This window comes from Hibiscus syriacus, unplaced genomic scaffold, assembly GCF_006381635.1.
Source record: "Hibiscus syriacus cultivar Baekdansim isolate YM2019G1 unplaced genomic scaffold, ASM638163v2 tig00008843_pilon, whole genome shotgun sequence".
In the NCBI taxonomy this organism is placed as follows: Eukaryota; Viridiplantae; Streptophyta; class Magnoliopsida; order Malvales; family Malvaceae; genus Hibiscus; species Hibiscus syriacus.
The window spans coordinates 334,322-347,385 of NW_024062175.1; the positions used below are offsets into that span (position 1 = coordinate 334,322).

The 13,064-nt window shown below is 34.0% G+C and overlaps 1 protein-coding gene and 1 pseudogene across 1 annotated transcript; both read left to right on the top strand.

Annotated features, from left to right (window-relative positions):
- Positions 1–624: 624 nt before the first annotated feature.
- LOC120202464 lies at positions 625–7,696 on the top strand (annotated as a pseudogene).
- A 3,443-nt stretch (positions 7,697–11,139) lies between these two features.
- On the top strand, positions 11,140–12,939 carry LOC120202473 (ubiquitin-NEDD8-like protein RUB2). Its single transcript, XM_039202884.1, has 4 exons — positions 11,140–11,202; positions 11,299–11,412; positions 11,966–12,225; positions 12,667–12,939. The coding sequence occupies exons 2-4, from the start codon at positions 11,320–11,322 to the stop codon at positions 12,776–12,778; spliced, it is 465 nt and encodes a 154-aa protein (XP_039058815.1). The 5' UTR covers positions 11,140–11,202; positions 11,299–11,319; the 3' UTR covers positions 12,779–12,939.
- The last annotated feature ends 125 nt before the right edge of the window (positions 12,940–13,064 follow it).

Below are 13,064 nucleotides of genomic sequence, written 5' to 3' on the forward strand. Positions count from 1 at the left end.
ATATTAAAGATTGAAAAAAGTTGAAATGAGAAAATAAATGAAATGAAAAAATGTTATTGGTTGGACCACGAATGACGTGGTGAGACGTAGGAGTGTGGAAATTCGTATATCGGATTCGATCTGATCCGAAAATTTCATATACCTAAAATAGTTATCTGTATCCGATCCGAAAAAATCATATATCTGAATTTTGTGATCGGATATCCAAATTCGAATTTAAAATTTATTTTTGACAAAAAATAAATTTTAAATTTTATAATTTAATGTAACTTATCTAATACTTCAATTATATTTTTTATATATATTTAATTACTCACACACAATAAATAATTAAATATCTTAATTTTTATTAAGTTATAGTTTTATTGGGTTAGTGGATTACTCATTTATTGGGTTAAAAGGTATTTAAAATCTAAAAGCTCAATATATTTTCAGATTTTCGGATAATCCGAAATTGAAATTTATCTTATCTATATCTGATCTGATTATCCGAAAAAAATTTCAGATATCCGATCCAAATTAACCAAAAATAAAAAATAGATCGGATATCCGAATTTTTGAATCGGATCGAATCTTTTTACACATCACTAGTGAATCTAATCCATCTAATAATTTTTCATATAAATGGGAATGAGGAACAATACAAAGGGGAAGGATAGAGAGTGCAAGCTAATTAAGACATTATTAGACAGGTAAATAATAGAACAATTTATGATTATTATTATAAAATTACAACATCGATTTCGGCTAAATTCAATTATCAGTTTTATAGGATATATTATAAATTTAGTCTTTGTATTTTTATTTGATTAATTTTAATTTGAAAATATATTTAGATTTAGATTTGAGTCAAGACTTAAATAATATAAAAACAATATAATTAAATTAAAAGATAAAAAAAATCATAATGAACAACGAAATTTAAATTTATAATTTATATGAATTTGTCAAGTGACTTTAATGGTTAAAGAGATTATTATTCTTCCTAGAGATCCGAAATTTAAGCAGTTACATTTGTAGAAGTACGTGCGTTGTCGACTACTATAAATTTTTTAATCATATATTATTTTGTAATTATCCTAAACTATTAAAAAATAAAGTTATAATTTATGTATAGTATACATACTAATAGAAAAATTGATGGATTTAATGTTTGGCAAAAACAATTAAGGTTAAACTACGTATTTAATATTTAAACTATCAGTTTTGGACCGTGTTCGTATTTGAACTTTTAATTTTTTCCAAAACCACACCTAATGTTTAGTTTTTGTTTCGTTTTAGTATCGCATTGTTAAAAATTGCATTTAGTACCTAAACTTTCAATTTTAGTCCGTTTTAGTACCTAAACTTTCAAGTTTTTTCAAAACTTCACGTTAAGTTTTGAACATAGACGTTAAAATAAAACAAAAACTAAATTTTAGGTGTGAGTATGAAAAAATTAAAAGTTTAGATATTAAGACAAACCACAACTAATAGTTTACTTACTAAACACATAATTTACCCATAATAATATGTTGAAAAAAATTACGGTCATATAGAGTGCATGGAGAATTAATTTTTCTTTCAAGTAGGGTGTTTGTTACAACATTCATTGAAGTCGTTTGAAACACAAGACAACTTCTATAAGACGTATGAAGTGTAAGGCATTTTTTCAAGCTTTATACATGCATGATAGCAGGGATAACGAGTGATACTTCATAAGTCGTTGGAAGGTCGCATCTTTTAGGAGTCACCGTGTACTTCAAGCATCTTCTAGAAGTCGTCGTATGGTCTATGCGACTTCCAACGACTACCATAACACGCACGCTAGTTAAAAAAATATTTTTTCACCATACATGATAAAAAAAATAACACATTCAGGGACAGAGCCACCTTGTGCTATCGGGTCACTGCCTCCCCCAATTTTATTATTATTATTAAAAAACTAAATGGGAAAATTTTAAGTTAGAACTTCAAATTTTCGTTTATTTAGATTTTGCCCCTTTATTTTCCATGGTTAGCTATATTTTGTCGCCCTCATTTTCTATGATTGATTATATTTTGTCCCCTTAAGTTGAAATTCTGGCTCCGTCTCTGAACACATCATTAGAGCAACTTTGTTGATTTGATGACTATTGTTTGAGTTGTGATCAAAAGTTCAAAATTTAAAAACTATAGAGATTAACATGATAAAATTAAAATACATGGATTAAATTTATAATCTGTATATGATGGAGGGACCTAATAGAAAATTGTACCATCTATTTTTATAAATAAAAATACCAAGTGCCGCCGTGTAATACTCCTAGTTGTTATAATAATTATCCTTAAAAATATATGTAATAATAATTACAAAGAAGCCTACGTTTCATATTAATCCAATAATTATAAATAAATAAAATACACGTGGGGCCGACTTTTCTTCCTCTTGTCGCTTCCAGCCTCAACTACTTTTTTTTCCACCATTTTTTAAAATTAATATTAACTTATCCTCGAGATGTCACGTATCATTTTAGTTAAATTATTAATAATCACCTATTTTTCTTCGTTATTAAGATTAAGGATAAGAAATCCTACCTCTCCTTTCTTTCAATCTAGTTTTCTTTTAATATTTTTGTATATATTTTTTTGTATTTGACATCGACATTAATTTTAATGTTGATTGTCAATTTGCTTGAGTATTTTTAATTTTGAATGAGATTATATGTTCTTGTAACATTATTTTCTTTGTTCTTGTAACACGATCCTTATGATTTTTTTATGTTTTTTGCGTACTTTTATGATCATTTTAGTTCTTGTACAAAATTCATTACAACATTTATTTTTTGATTGGTTTAGTCGGTAGTTACGTGTAGTCAGATCTCTTCTTTTGGTAGAAGGTTGTCTGCCAATGTAATCAAATTATGTAGCCAAACAGCCTGCTAAATTATTTGGTTCGCTCTCAACTCCTTTATCGCTTAGTCAAGTAAGTTTTTTATGAAGATTATTGGATTTTGACGTTGGTCATCATTCTCATTGGAAGGTTTTATTTTACTTCGTAACTGTAGTTTTAATTTTTTTTTTCTATGTCGGTGACTACTGGAAGGTTTTATATGAAATTCTAAGTTTTGTTGTTCTATAGTATGGGTTCTTTTATCATTTTAAAGGATTCTATTGTGTCTGCATGTTGACCGATTTAATTGCTAGTTTGTAGTTTAATCTTCATGCATTTTAATGGCTATTTCAACATGATTTTTTTGGTGGACTTGATCTTTTAGTCTTTGGGACTTTTTTGTTCTTTGAAAACTTTGGTTTGACTAGCTTGTTTCACTACATTTGCATTTGTAGTTTTCTGTGTGATCGTGCTAAACTTTTCGATTTTTGACTTTGATCCTTCATTTCTTAACAAAACAAGGTTGTTAGTCTACTTTTGTAAGTTGTATGTATTCTTAAGAAGCATGTTGATACATATCGTTGAAAGAACCAGGATTTGATTTGTAAACTCAAAAACAAGATGGACTGGCTTTTTGAACCAAAGAGAAATCAAGAATCAAAAGAGGGAAAGAGAAATGAGATGAAGAGCTTTTAATATTTCATTATTGTAATCTGGAAAATCTGATTCTTCATTTTACATTAATCCCGTGCTTATATTACTGTACTGTTCTCAACCAACTAAACTCAAGTTCACAATATTTATTTTTTCCATTTTGCATTCAGGAAAAAAGATGGACTGACTTGTGAAAAAGATGAGGGTCGACCTAATAGGAGGCTCAATGATTTTGTATTGCATAATTCAGAAGGTCTTCTTCAACCTTTTGAAATGTTGGAAGTCAATGACATGTTCGTAACTGGTTTGATATTGCCATTTGAAGAATTTCTAACAAGGAAAAGGAAAAGGAAAAGAGTGTTAGATGTGAAGGATTTGGACGTGTCGAGTCTTGGAACATCTCTGGCTATGAAGATGGTTATCCAGTGATATGGCTTTCAACTGATGTGGCTGATTACTTCTGCTGCAAGCCAAGTGGAAGCTATAAAAAAATTAATGAGCATTTCTTTGGAAAAGCTCATGCTTGTGTAGAGGTTTATAAAAAGCTTTCAAAGTCTTCTGGTGGAAATCCTGACTTGAGTCTTGATTTGTTGTTTGCTGGTGTTGTTCTGTCAATGAGTGGAAGCAAGATCTTCTCTCGTGGTGCATCAATTAAGGATTTTGTCGTTTCCCAGGGAGATTTTATTTGCAATCAACTGATTGGTTTGGATGAGACATCAAAGAATGACCAGGTATTTTCAGGGTTGCCTGTTCTTGCTGCTATTAGATATGAGAGTAGGAGCTGTGAAAATATAGGGCAAGAAATATCGGCACTTTCTTGTGGGACTCTGACTGTTGGTAAAAAGAGAGGGAGAGAGAAAAATAGATGCTACATATTCATCTGCCTGTACAGCTGAGGAAGATGAGGATGCAAAGTTGGCAAGACTTTTGCAAGAGGAAGAATATTGGAAATCTATGAAACAAAAGAAGAATCAAGGTTCAGCTTCCATGTCAAACAAATTCTACATCAAGATCAATGAAGATGAGATTGCTAATGATTATCCTCTCCCAGCATACTACAAGAATTCTAATGAAGAAACTGATGAGCTTGTAGTTTTTGAAAGTGATATTGATGTATGTGATCCTGAGATCTTCCTCGAAGCATGCTTCACAATTGGTCAAATTACAATTCAGACTCGAGGTTGGTTTCCTTGGAGCTTCTTCCAATGAAACCATGTGCTGACATTGATGTTACCATCTTTGGTTCCGGGGTTATGAATGCTGACGATGGGAGTGGATTCTATCTTGATGATGACCTTAGTCAGTCTACTTCAGGTTCTTCGAGTGCTGTGAATGCTGATGGGATTCCAATTTTCTTGAGTGCTATCAAGGAATGGATGATTGAATTTGGATCATCAATGGTTTTCATATCCATCAGAACAGACATGGCCTGGTATTGTCTTATGTTTTTTTACATTAGGGTTCAGCAGCTGCTATTTGTTCTCCTAACCAATTTTTGATCTACAATGCTTGCAGAGAAATCACTATAAAAGTGAAAAACAAAACATAGTTCTTTGAAATTGCCTACTAATATGCAACAACCAGAAATTTTTCTTCGTTAAATCATTAATTTTAATCTTCATGACTTTATTTTCTCTCCTTGTTTCAGGTATAGACTTGGAAAACCATCAAAGCAATATCTTCCTTGGTATGAACCAGTACTCAAAACTGCAACGGTTGCAATAAGCATTATTACACTTTTGAAGGGAGCAAAGTCGAGTATCACGCAACTCTCTTTCAATGATGTCGTCAGGAGAGTATCTGAGTTCAAGAAGGATAATCGTGCTTTTATATCTACTGATCCAGCAGCTGTTGAGAGATATATTGCTGTGCATGGACAGATAATACTACAACTCTTTGCAGAGTTTCCTGATGAGAAGATAAAAAAATGTGCATTTGTGGTTGGCCTTGCCAATAAAATGGAGGAGAGACACCATACAAAATGGTTAGTGAAGAAGAAGAAAGCTGTACACACGAGTGAACCAAATCTGAATCCACGAGCAGCAATGATACCTGTAGCTTCTAAAAGAAAGGCCATGCAGGCAACCACAACAAGGCTAATCAACAGAATTTGGGGGAATTCTATTCAAACCACTTGCCGGAAGATTTGAAGGAGGAAGCTATTTGTGAGGTGAAAGATGAAGATGAAAATCAGGAAGAAGAGGAAAATGAAGATGATGCTGATGCTGATGCTAATGGTGGTGCCGGTGCTGCTGCTGATGCTAATAGTGATGCCGGTGCTGATGCTGAAGAAGATAATTCAAAGGAGTCTGAGAAGTCTCCTTCTGTATCAAGGCACTATAGGCACTGTTCAAAGGAGGAAGTAAGATGGGATGGGGAGCCTATAAGCAAAACAGGCTCTGGTGAGCCTATTTATAAACAAGCCTTTGTACATGGAGAAGTAGTTGTGGTTGGGCAGGCTATATTTGTTGAAGTTGGTTCATATGAACTTCCTGCAATCTATTTTGTGGAGTACATGTTTGAAACTTCATAGGGAATAAAAATGTTTCATGGACGAATGATGCATAGAGGATCTGAAACTGTACTTGGCAATGCAGCTAATGAGAGAGAGGTGTTTCTAACAAATGATTGTGGGGATTTTGAATTGGAGGATGTGAAACAGACTGTAGTAGTAGATATTCGAGTAAGGCCTTGGGGATATCAGCACCGGAAGGCTAATGCCAACATGGACAAACTTGATAGAGCTGAAGCTGAGGAACGGAAGTGAAAATGGAGTACTATTGTAAAAGCTTGTATTGCCCTGAGAGGGGTGCATTCTTTAAGCTCCCCTTTGATACTTTGGGTTTGGGTTCTGGTTTCTGTCATTCTTGCCAAGTTAAGGATGCTGAGAGGGACAGAGAAATGTTCAAAGCGGATCCCTTAAATACAGATTTTGTATACAAGGGAACGGAGTACTCTCTCCATGGTTATGTCTATGTAAGCCCTCATGAATTATGGGTTAACTCTGGCTTCACTTCTTGAAATGGGTTACCAGGTAGATAATCGTCGCAGCTAACAACAAATATCAATTCGCGTGCAATCATGTATGATATTCTGTTTTGCCTGTTTAGGTGAGGTTTGGTATTTTGGAAGCTGGAGCCTATGGAGTCTCCCAATCAAGGAAACGAGCATTCATATGGGCAGCCTCCCCTGAAGAGACTCTTCCCGAATGGCCAGAGCCAATGCATGTCTCTGCTTCTCCTGAGTTGAAAGTCACATTATCAAATAATTTGCAGTATGCAGCTGTAAGAAGTACTGCAGGTGGAGCCCCTTTTGGTTCAATTACTGTGAGGGATACAATTGGTGATCTGCCAGCTGTAGGAAATGGGGCCTCAAAGACAAATTTGGAGGTGCTAGATTGAAATTCTCTCTCCAAAATTGCTTCACGCTATAAAGCTGTATATGCTTATTCAATTTACAATGTTTTATTTCTGCAGTATCAAAGTGAACCTCTTTCATGGTTTCAAAAGAAAATTCGAGGAGACATGGCTGTCCTTACCGATCATATGTCAAAGGAAATGAATGAGCTTAATCTGATTCGGTGTCAAAAGATTCCAAAGCGACCTGGTGCAGATTGGCACGACCTTCTAGATGAGAAGGTACATCAACAACTACTATTCTTTGCATCTCTTCATCTGAAATGTGATCAGAATGAAACTGTTGAACTGCTGGGTTATTTGTTCCCTTAAAATTGCAGGTTAAACTCAAAACCGGACAATTGGTCGATTTAATACCCTGGTGCCTACCAAACACAACCAAAAGGCACAATCAATGGAAAGGGCTATTTGGAAGGTTGCATTGGAAAGGGAACTTTCCAACTTCCATCACAGACCCTCAACCAACGGGCAAGGTTGGAATGTGCTTTCATCCCTAACAGGACAGGATTCTGACCGTTCGCGAATGTGCTCGGTCTCAAGTAAGTCGCTTTCATCGCCATTTTACTTAGTGAAAGGCCGGATGAAGTAGAAAACATTGGTATAGTTGTAATGTGTTCCTTTTTGCCTGTCCTAACAGGGGTTCCCAGATAGCTACAAGTTTTCTGGTAACATTCAGCACAAGCACCGGCAGATCGGAAATGCTGTTCCTCCTCCTTTGACATATGCATTGGGAAGGAAACTGAAAGAAGCATTAGACCGTAAATTGTAGCCGGTGGATTTCGTCAAGGATTTCTCCATGTTACCATTATGACAAAAGACCTTTGGCATAATTCATTGATGAAGAAAATGGGGGAATTGGCATGATTTGATGAGAAGAAGTAAAATAAATAAAATGAAGCAAATAAAATTGAGAAGAGCAATGTATCAAAGAAAACAATAAATAAAAATTGAAATAAATTAATGAAATTCACCAATAGGAAAGTAGCCTCGAGCTAGTTTTGATTCGACTCTCTCGATCATGGAAATGTATTTTTCCTTCTGGATTCGAGTCAGTTACAGTATACAAGGCTCACCCTATTGTAACTTGTCTTTCTCTCATGTAACTAATCTTCTCAAGTCTATCTTTGAAAGTCGATTCTTTAGTGGATTAATCACATCTATTGCCGTTAACATATTCAGATTGAAAACATGAAAGACCCCACTCAGAAGTTGTCTCATTGAGAATAGTGTTCGATCTCTTTTTCCCTTAGCGAACCGCCGCTAAGCGTGTTTACAGGAATTCGAATTGCCACAGGCCGATCATTTCTCCCAACGCTATGCCGCTAAGCGTGTTTACAGGAATTCGAATTGCCACAGGCCGATCATTTCTCCCAACGCTATTTTCAAACATTGTTCAGACCAACGAGCTCTTTTTAATTTAAAAGAGTTTAAAAGTTATGAACGAGGTCGATTACAAAGCTCTTTCGCTCAGAAAAACGAGAATGTATCCCGAAGAGACTTTAGTGCTTATTCAAATCTCACGATTGAAATCAACTCATTTCTAGCTCTTTGGCACGATTGAAATTTTTTTCGAGCCGAGTCGAATTTTCGAGTTTATGTTTAAATTTAATTGTAAATATATATAATTTTATGATATTATTTGATTTCAATTTAAATGAAGTTTTTTATAATCATATACAATACATATATATTTTTTCATATTTCTTTCATGTGATATACATATATCATACAAATTCAAGGGACTCGACTTTAACTTAAAAATTAATTTACTAATTACTAAAACTTTTGAGTTATTCGAGTTGTATTTTACAACTCAATTTGAACTTGAAATTTTTTTGAATCGAATCGAGTTTTGCTAACTCTTAATTCAAATGAATTTAGTTGGTAGTTACCATAGAAAAGCATGATTTTGAAATAATTAAGTGCTTGAAATAATTCTGATTTAAAGTCTAGTTCTAAACTTAATTAAAAGAATAACTGAATTATCGATAGGGGTTGATTTAAGTGGTAAGCAGTTTTGATATAGCTTAACCAATGTCTCAAATTCGAGTCTTTGTATATGTAGAAAATTCTTGTTGGGAGACTTACCCACCAAAGCTAGGTATGCGACGTAGATCAATCCAAATTAGTCAAGACAAAACCTTAGAATCGGAAGAGCAGAAAAAAAGTGACTTATGGGCTGTTTGTTTGCCTCTTAATGGAACCATTCAGCGCTGAATGCTAAACCGTTCAGCATTCAGCGCGTTTGTTTCGCACCTCTGAATGATTTAGTGATGATTGATTCAGCAAAACAATGATGAACGATTCAGCACAGAAGTACATTCTGAATCATTCAGAGTCAAACCATTCAGAGCCTCTGAATCATTTAACATTTGAATCATTCAGCGCTTAATCATTCTGAAGTAAACAAACAACCCCTTAGACCTATTCTAATCAGATTGAAAAGATAAAATACTACGAATATAGCCTAAAATGTATTTTGCCATGCTAAGTAAATATATCAAATAATCTAATTAACTACTTTAATAATTAATTATGTTCTGCTAAGATTGCAAATAATTAATTCAGTCATAATTGACGATAATAAGATACCTTGAAAATGAATATTTTATGGAATATGTCAAAATTTTAGTACTTGTGCGAGAAAATTGATATATGAAGTCATATCTTGCATCATGAAGAGCAATAAGAAATAGGGTAAACTATTTATTTTGGTACCTCATTTATTCTTAAGTCTTTATTTCAATCACTTAATTATTATTCTTTTGCAAAATCACATTTAATATTATACTTTATTTCTATTTTGATATCCGCTGTTAGTAGGGATGGGCATAGGGCGGAGCGGGGCATTTTTTTTGCCGCCCGATCCCGACTCGAAAATATATAGCTTATACCCGACTCTGCCTCGCCCAGGTAATTTTTAATTTTCCTCATGTCCTGAAATCGTCCCGATTTTTAGACTAAAATCCCAACTTGACATAACTCAAACATATTAATATTTTAAAATAATTAATATAATATATTTATAATAATATACCTATAATCATTTATTATATTATATTAATTAATTTATTTATTTAAACAATATAAAAATAAAAATATTCAAAATATTAAATATATATTATATATAAGAGGGTTTATACCGGATCGGTGATTTTTCACCTGAAACCCGATCTCACCCCGTCCCGAACCTACCTATTATATAATCTGCCTTGCTCCTCCCTGCACTTTGAAATTAAAAAAAAAATACCGCCTATAAGATTGGATTAGGTCTGGACTCATTGGGTTTAAGTATTTTGACCATCCCTAACGGTTAGATTTAAATGTTGATTTAACCAAAATAATTATATGGTATAATAATAATTTTAATCCCTAAAACTTACATATTCTTTTATGCAAACTAATTTTTTTTACAATGAAATACTTTGATAAAGCAAAGTAATTTGTTTACGGGACAAACTAGGTAATCCAAGTCGGACGGGTTGATGTCTGATCCTTTGAGGTGCTCTTCTCCACCAACGACTTCTGAACATGTCTGTGTTTTCAGATATGGGTCAAGTAATGATTTGAGGGCAATCGTTTTCTTGAAAATTTAAAATTAATATATATTTTATTTTTTTTTCTATGTGTTTACTATTGAAAATGTATTTTTGTCCAATAAAATTTTATAAATTCAAGGTTGTCCTCCAAAAATTTTAAAAGTTCAAATTCGTCCCCAAACATAAATCACGTGTATTACTTTGATCAATCAACAAATTGAATAGATTGTAAAACGTCTTCAACAACTTATATGTTTCGACAAAATTGACCCAATAAGCCATCCGGGTAAAATAATTAGCCCATTAGACCAATATAAATTTTATTTTGTAATCTACGATAAATGTTATAATGCAAGGTAAACTCGTCACACCTATATGACGAGTTTGCCTAAATAATATTTTTTATTGAAACTCGTCACATTAATGTGACGAATTTTAATAAAATATAATTTTTTATTAAGATTTATTATGTCGACGTGACGAGTTTCAAGTCACTACAACAAATATCGTAGATCCCAAAATAATTTTAAAAATAACCTAATAAGCCAATTTTTTTACCCGTATGACTTATTGGACCAATTTTACCTATACGTTTCTACAGTACAATAGGAAAAAAAGAAGTGGACCAAGGCCCAAATAAGAGTCCAGAACCCGATTTGCGAAGCATAACTAGCTGGGATGTCTCCACTGTCCAATCACAAAGCTCTCCGTCATCGCTTCGTTCGGACTTGGGGATCAGCAGGTACAAATTTCACCCAAAAATTTTGCTTCTCGATCTCGTTTCTGTCTTCAAAAAACTCAATCTCACTGGAGAAATGATACCTCTTATGTTTTGCAGTAACTGAAAACCTATACGAAGATGCAAATATTCGTCAAAACCCTAACCGGGAAGACTATCATCCTCGAGGTCGAGAGCAGCGTCACCATCGACAATGTCAAGGCCAAAATCCAGGTTCTTCTTGATCCGTCATGTTACGCATGATCCAATCTTCAATTTCGATTGTTTCCTTGCACTATATTTCGAGTTTTTGCCAACTTAGGTTTACAGGAGATAAATTTGATCTTTATGAATGATTCCTTTATATTTATTGTTATTTTTTATATGTACTTAGCACTTGTCTGAATATTTGCATAGAGATTACTTTGGGGATATCAGTGTATAGTAAAAAATTGGATTCGACTCTATCCGGTCCATTTTTTTATTTGGATTCAGATATTATGTTTACAATGAGTGGTTTGGAAGCAATTTCAGATACGGATCATTCGATATCCATCAGTCGAAGGCAGTTTGATTTCGGTTCAAAAAGTGTCTGATATCCGAATTCGTTATCCGAATCCAGTATATTTGTGTGGATAAATTATTTGAATGTCCCAATCTGATATCAATTGCAGAAGAAATATTGGATTGATGCTGTTTTAAGTTCATCTATTTGTGCTCTCCCGGTAGGAGTTGTTTCAACATAATGCTTTCTTCATGATTCCCGATCATGGATTACATTTTATAGGATAAAGAAGGCATCCCTCCTGACCAGCAGAGGTTGATATTTGCTGGTAAGCAACTGGAAGATGGCCGAACACTATCTGATTATAACATCCAAAAGGAGTCCACTCTTCACCTTGTTTTGAGGCTTAGGGGAGGAACCATGATCAAGGTGAAGACTCTTACCGGGAAAGAAATCGAAATCGACATTGAACCGACTGATACCATTGATCGTATCAAGGAACGGGTTGAAGAGAAAGAAGGAATTCCTCCAGTTCAGCAAAGGTACCCTTTTTGATCATCTCTGTTTTACTGAATGCGTCCCTAGGATTTATTTGATTTGTGATTTGAAATCCTTAATGCGTTATTTTCCATCGGCTGATATAGCATTTTGGGGTACTACACTACCACTAGACCATGTATCCCCAGACATGTACGGAAGACTTTATTTCACTACTCTGTATGCATGTATATTCTTTAATCTTTATTTAGGTATTTTGAGCCAAATTATTCAGGAAGGTAGCTCATAGTTTAGATTCCATAGTTATTAAGAGGTAAAACATTATTCGGTCCGTCCGATTGAGTTGTTTGACTGTCCAAGTTCTTGGATTAAGTTCATAACGATAGTCAATAGTGCTCTGGTTCTCGCCTTTGTCAAATGAATGAATGTTTTGAGCCATCTTGCCATTTTAGTTTAAACCAAGATGGTTTGACCACTTGTAACAGGCTTATATATGCTGGGAAGCAACTTGCGGATGACAAGATGGCGCGTGACTACAATATTGAGGGTGGCTCTGTGCTGCATCTGGTGCTTGCACTGAGGGGTGGCTGTCTCTGAGATGGTCCATCCCAAAAAATACTAGACACGACAGAACCTGCTCCAATTTTACTTTCGGATAAAATCTTATGGGTTTGCATTTGATCTGATGACAAATGCATGGAACATATATCCCTCAGGCACAGATGTGTTGTGTTAGTATAAATTTGCCTTGTTTGTATGGCCTAACAATCTCACGAGGATAAAAAATATACATATGAAAAAAATATACATATGAATAGGGTTGTAAATGAGACGAGATAGATCGTGAGTTATTTGAGATCGACTCGGTCAAAACTCGATAAAT

What these genes read in the sequence shown, in the direction of transcription:
- LOC120202473 (XM_039202884.1), top strand. Translation starts at nt 11,320, where the DNA reads ATGCAAATATTCGTCAAAACCCTAACCGGGAAGACTATCATCCTCGAG. An exon ending in ATGTCAAGGCCAAAATCCAG is followed by an intron (nt 11,413 to 11,965) that starts GTTCTTCTTGAT and finishes TACATTTTATAG; the next exon opens with GATAAAGAAGGCATCCCTCC. An exon ending in ATTCCTCCAGTTCAGCAAAG is followed by an intron (nt 12,226 to 12,666) that starts GTACCCTTTTTG and finishes CACTTGTAACAG; the next exon opens with GCTTATATATGCTGGGAAGC.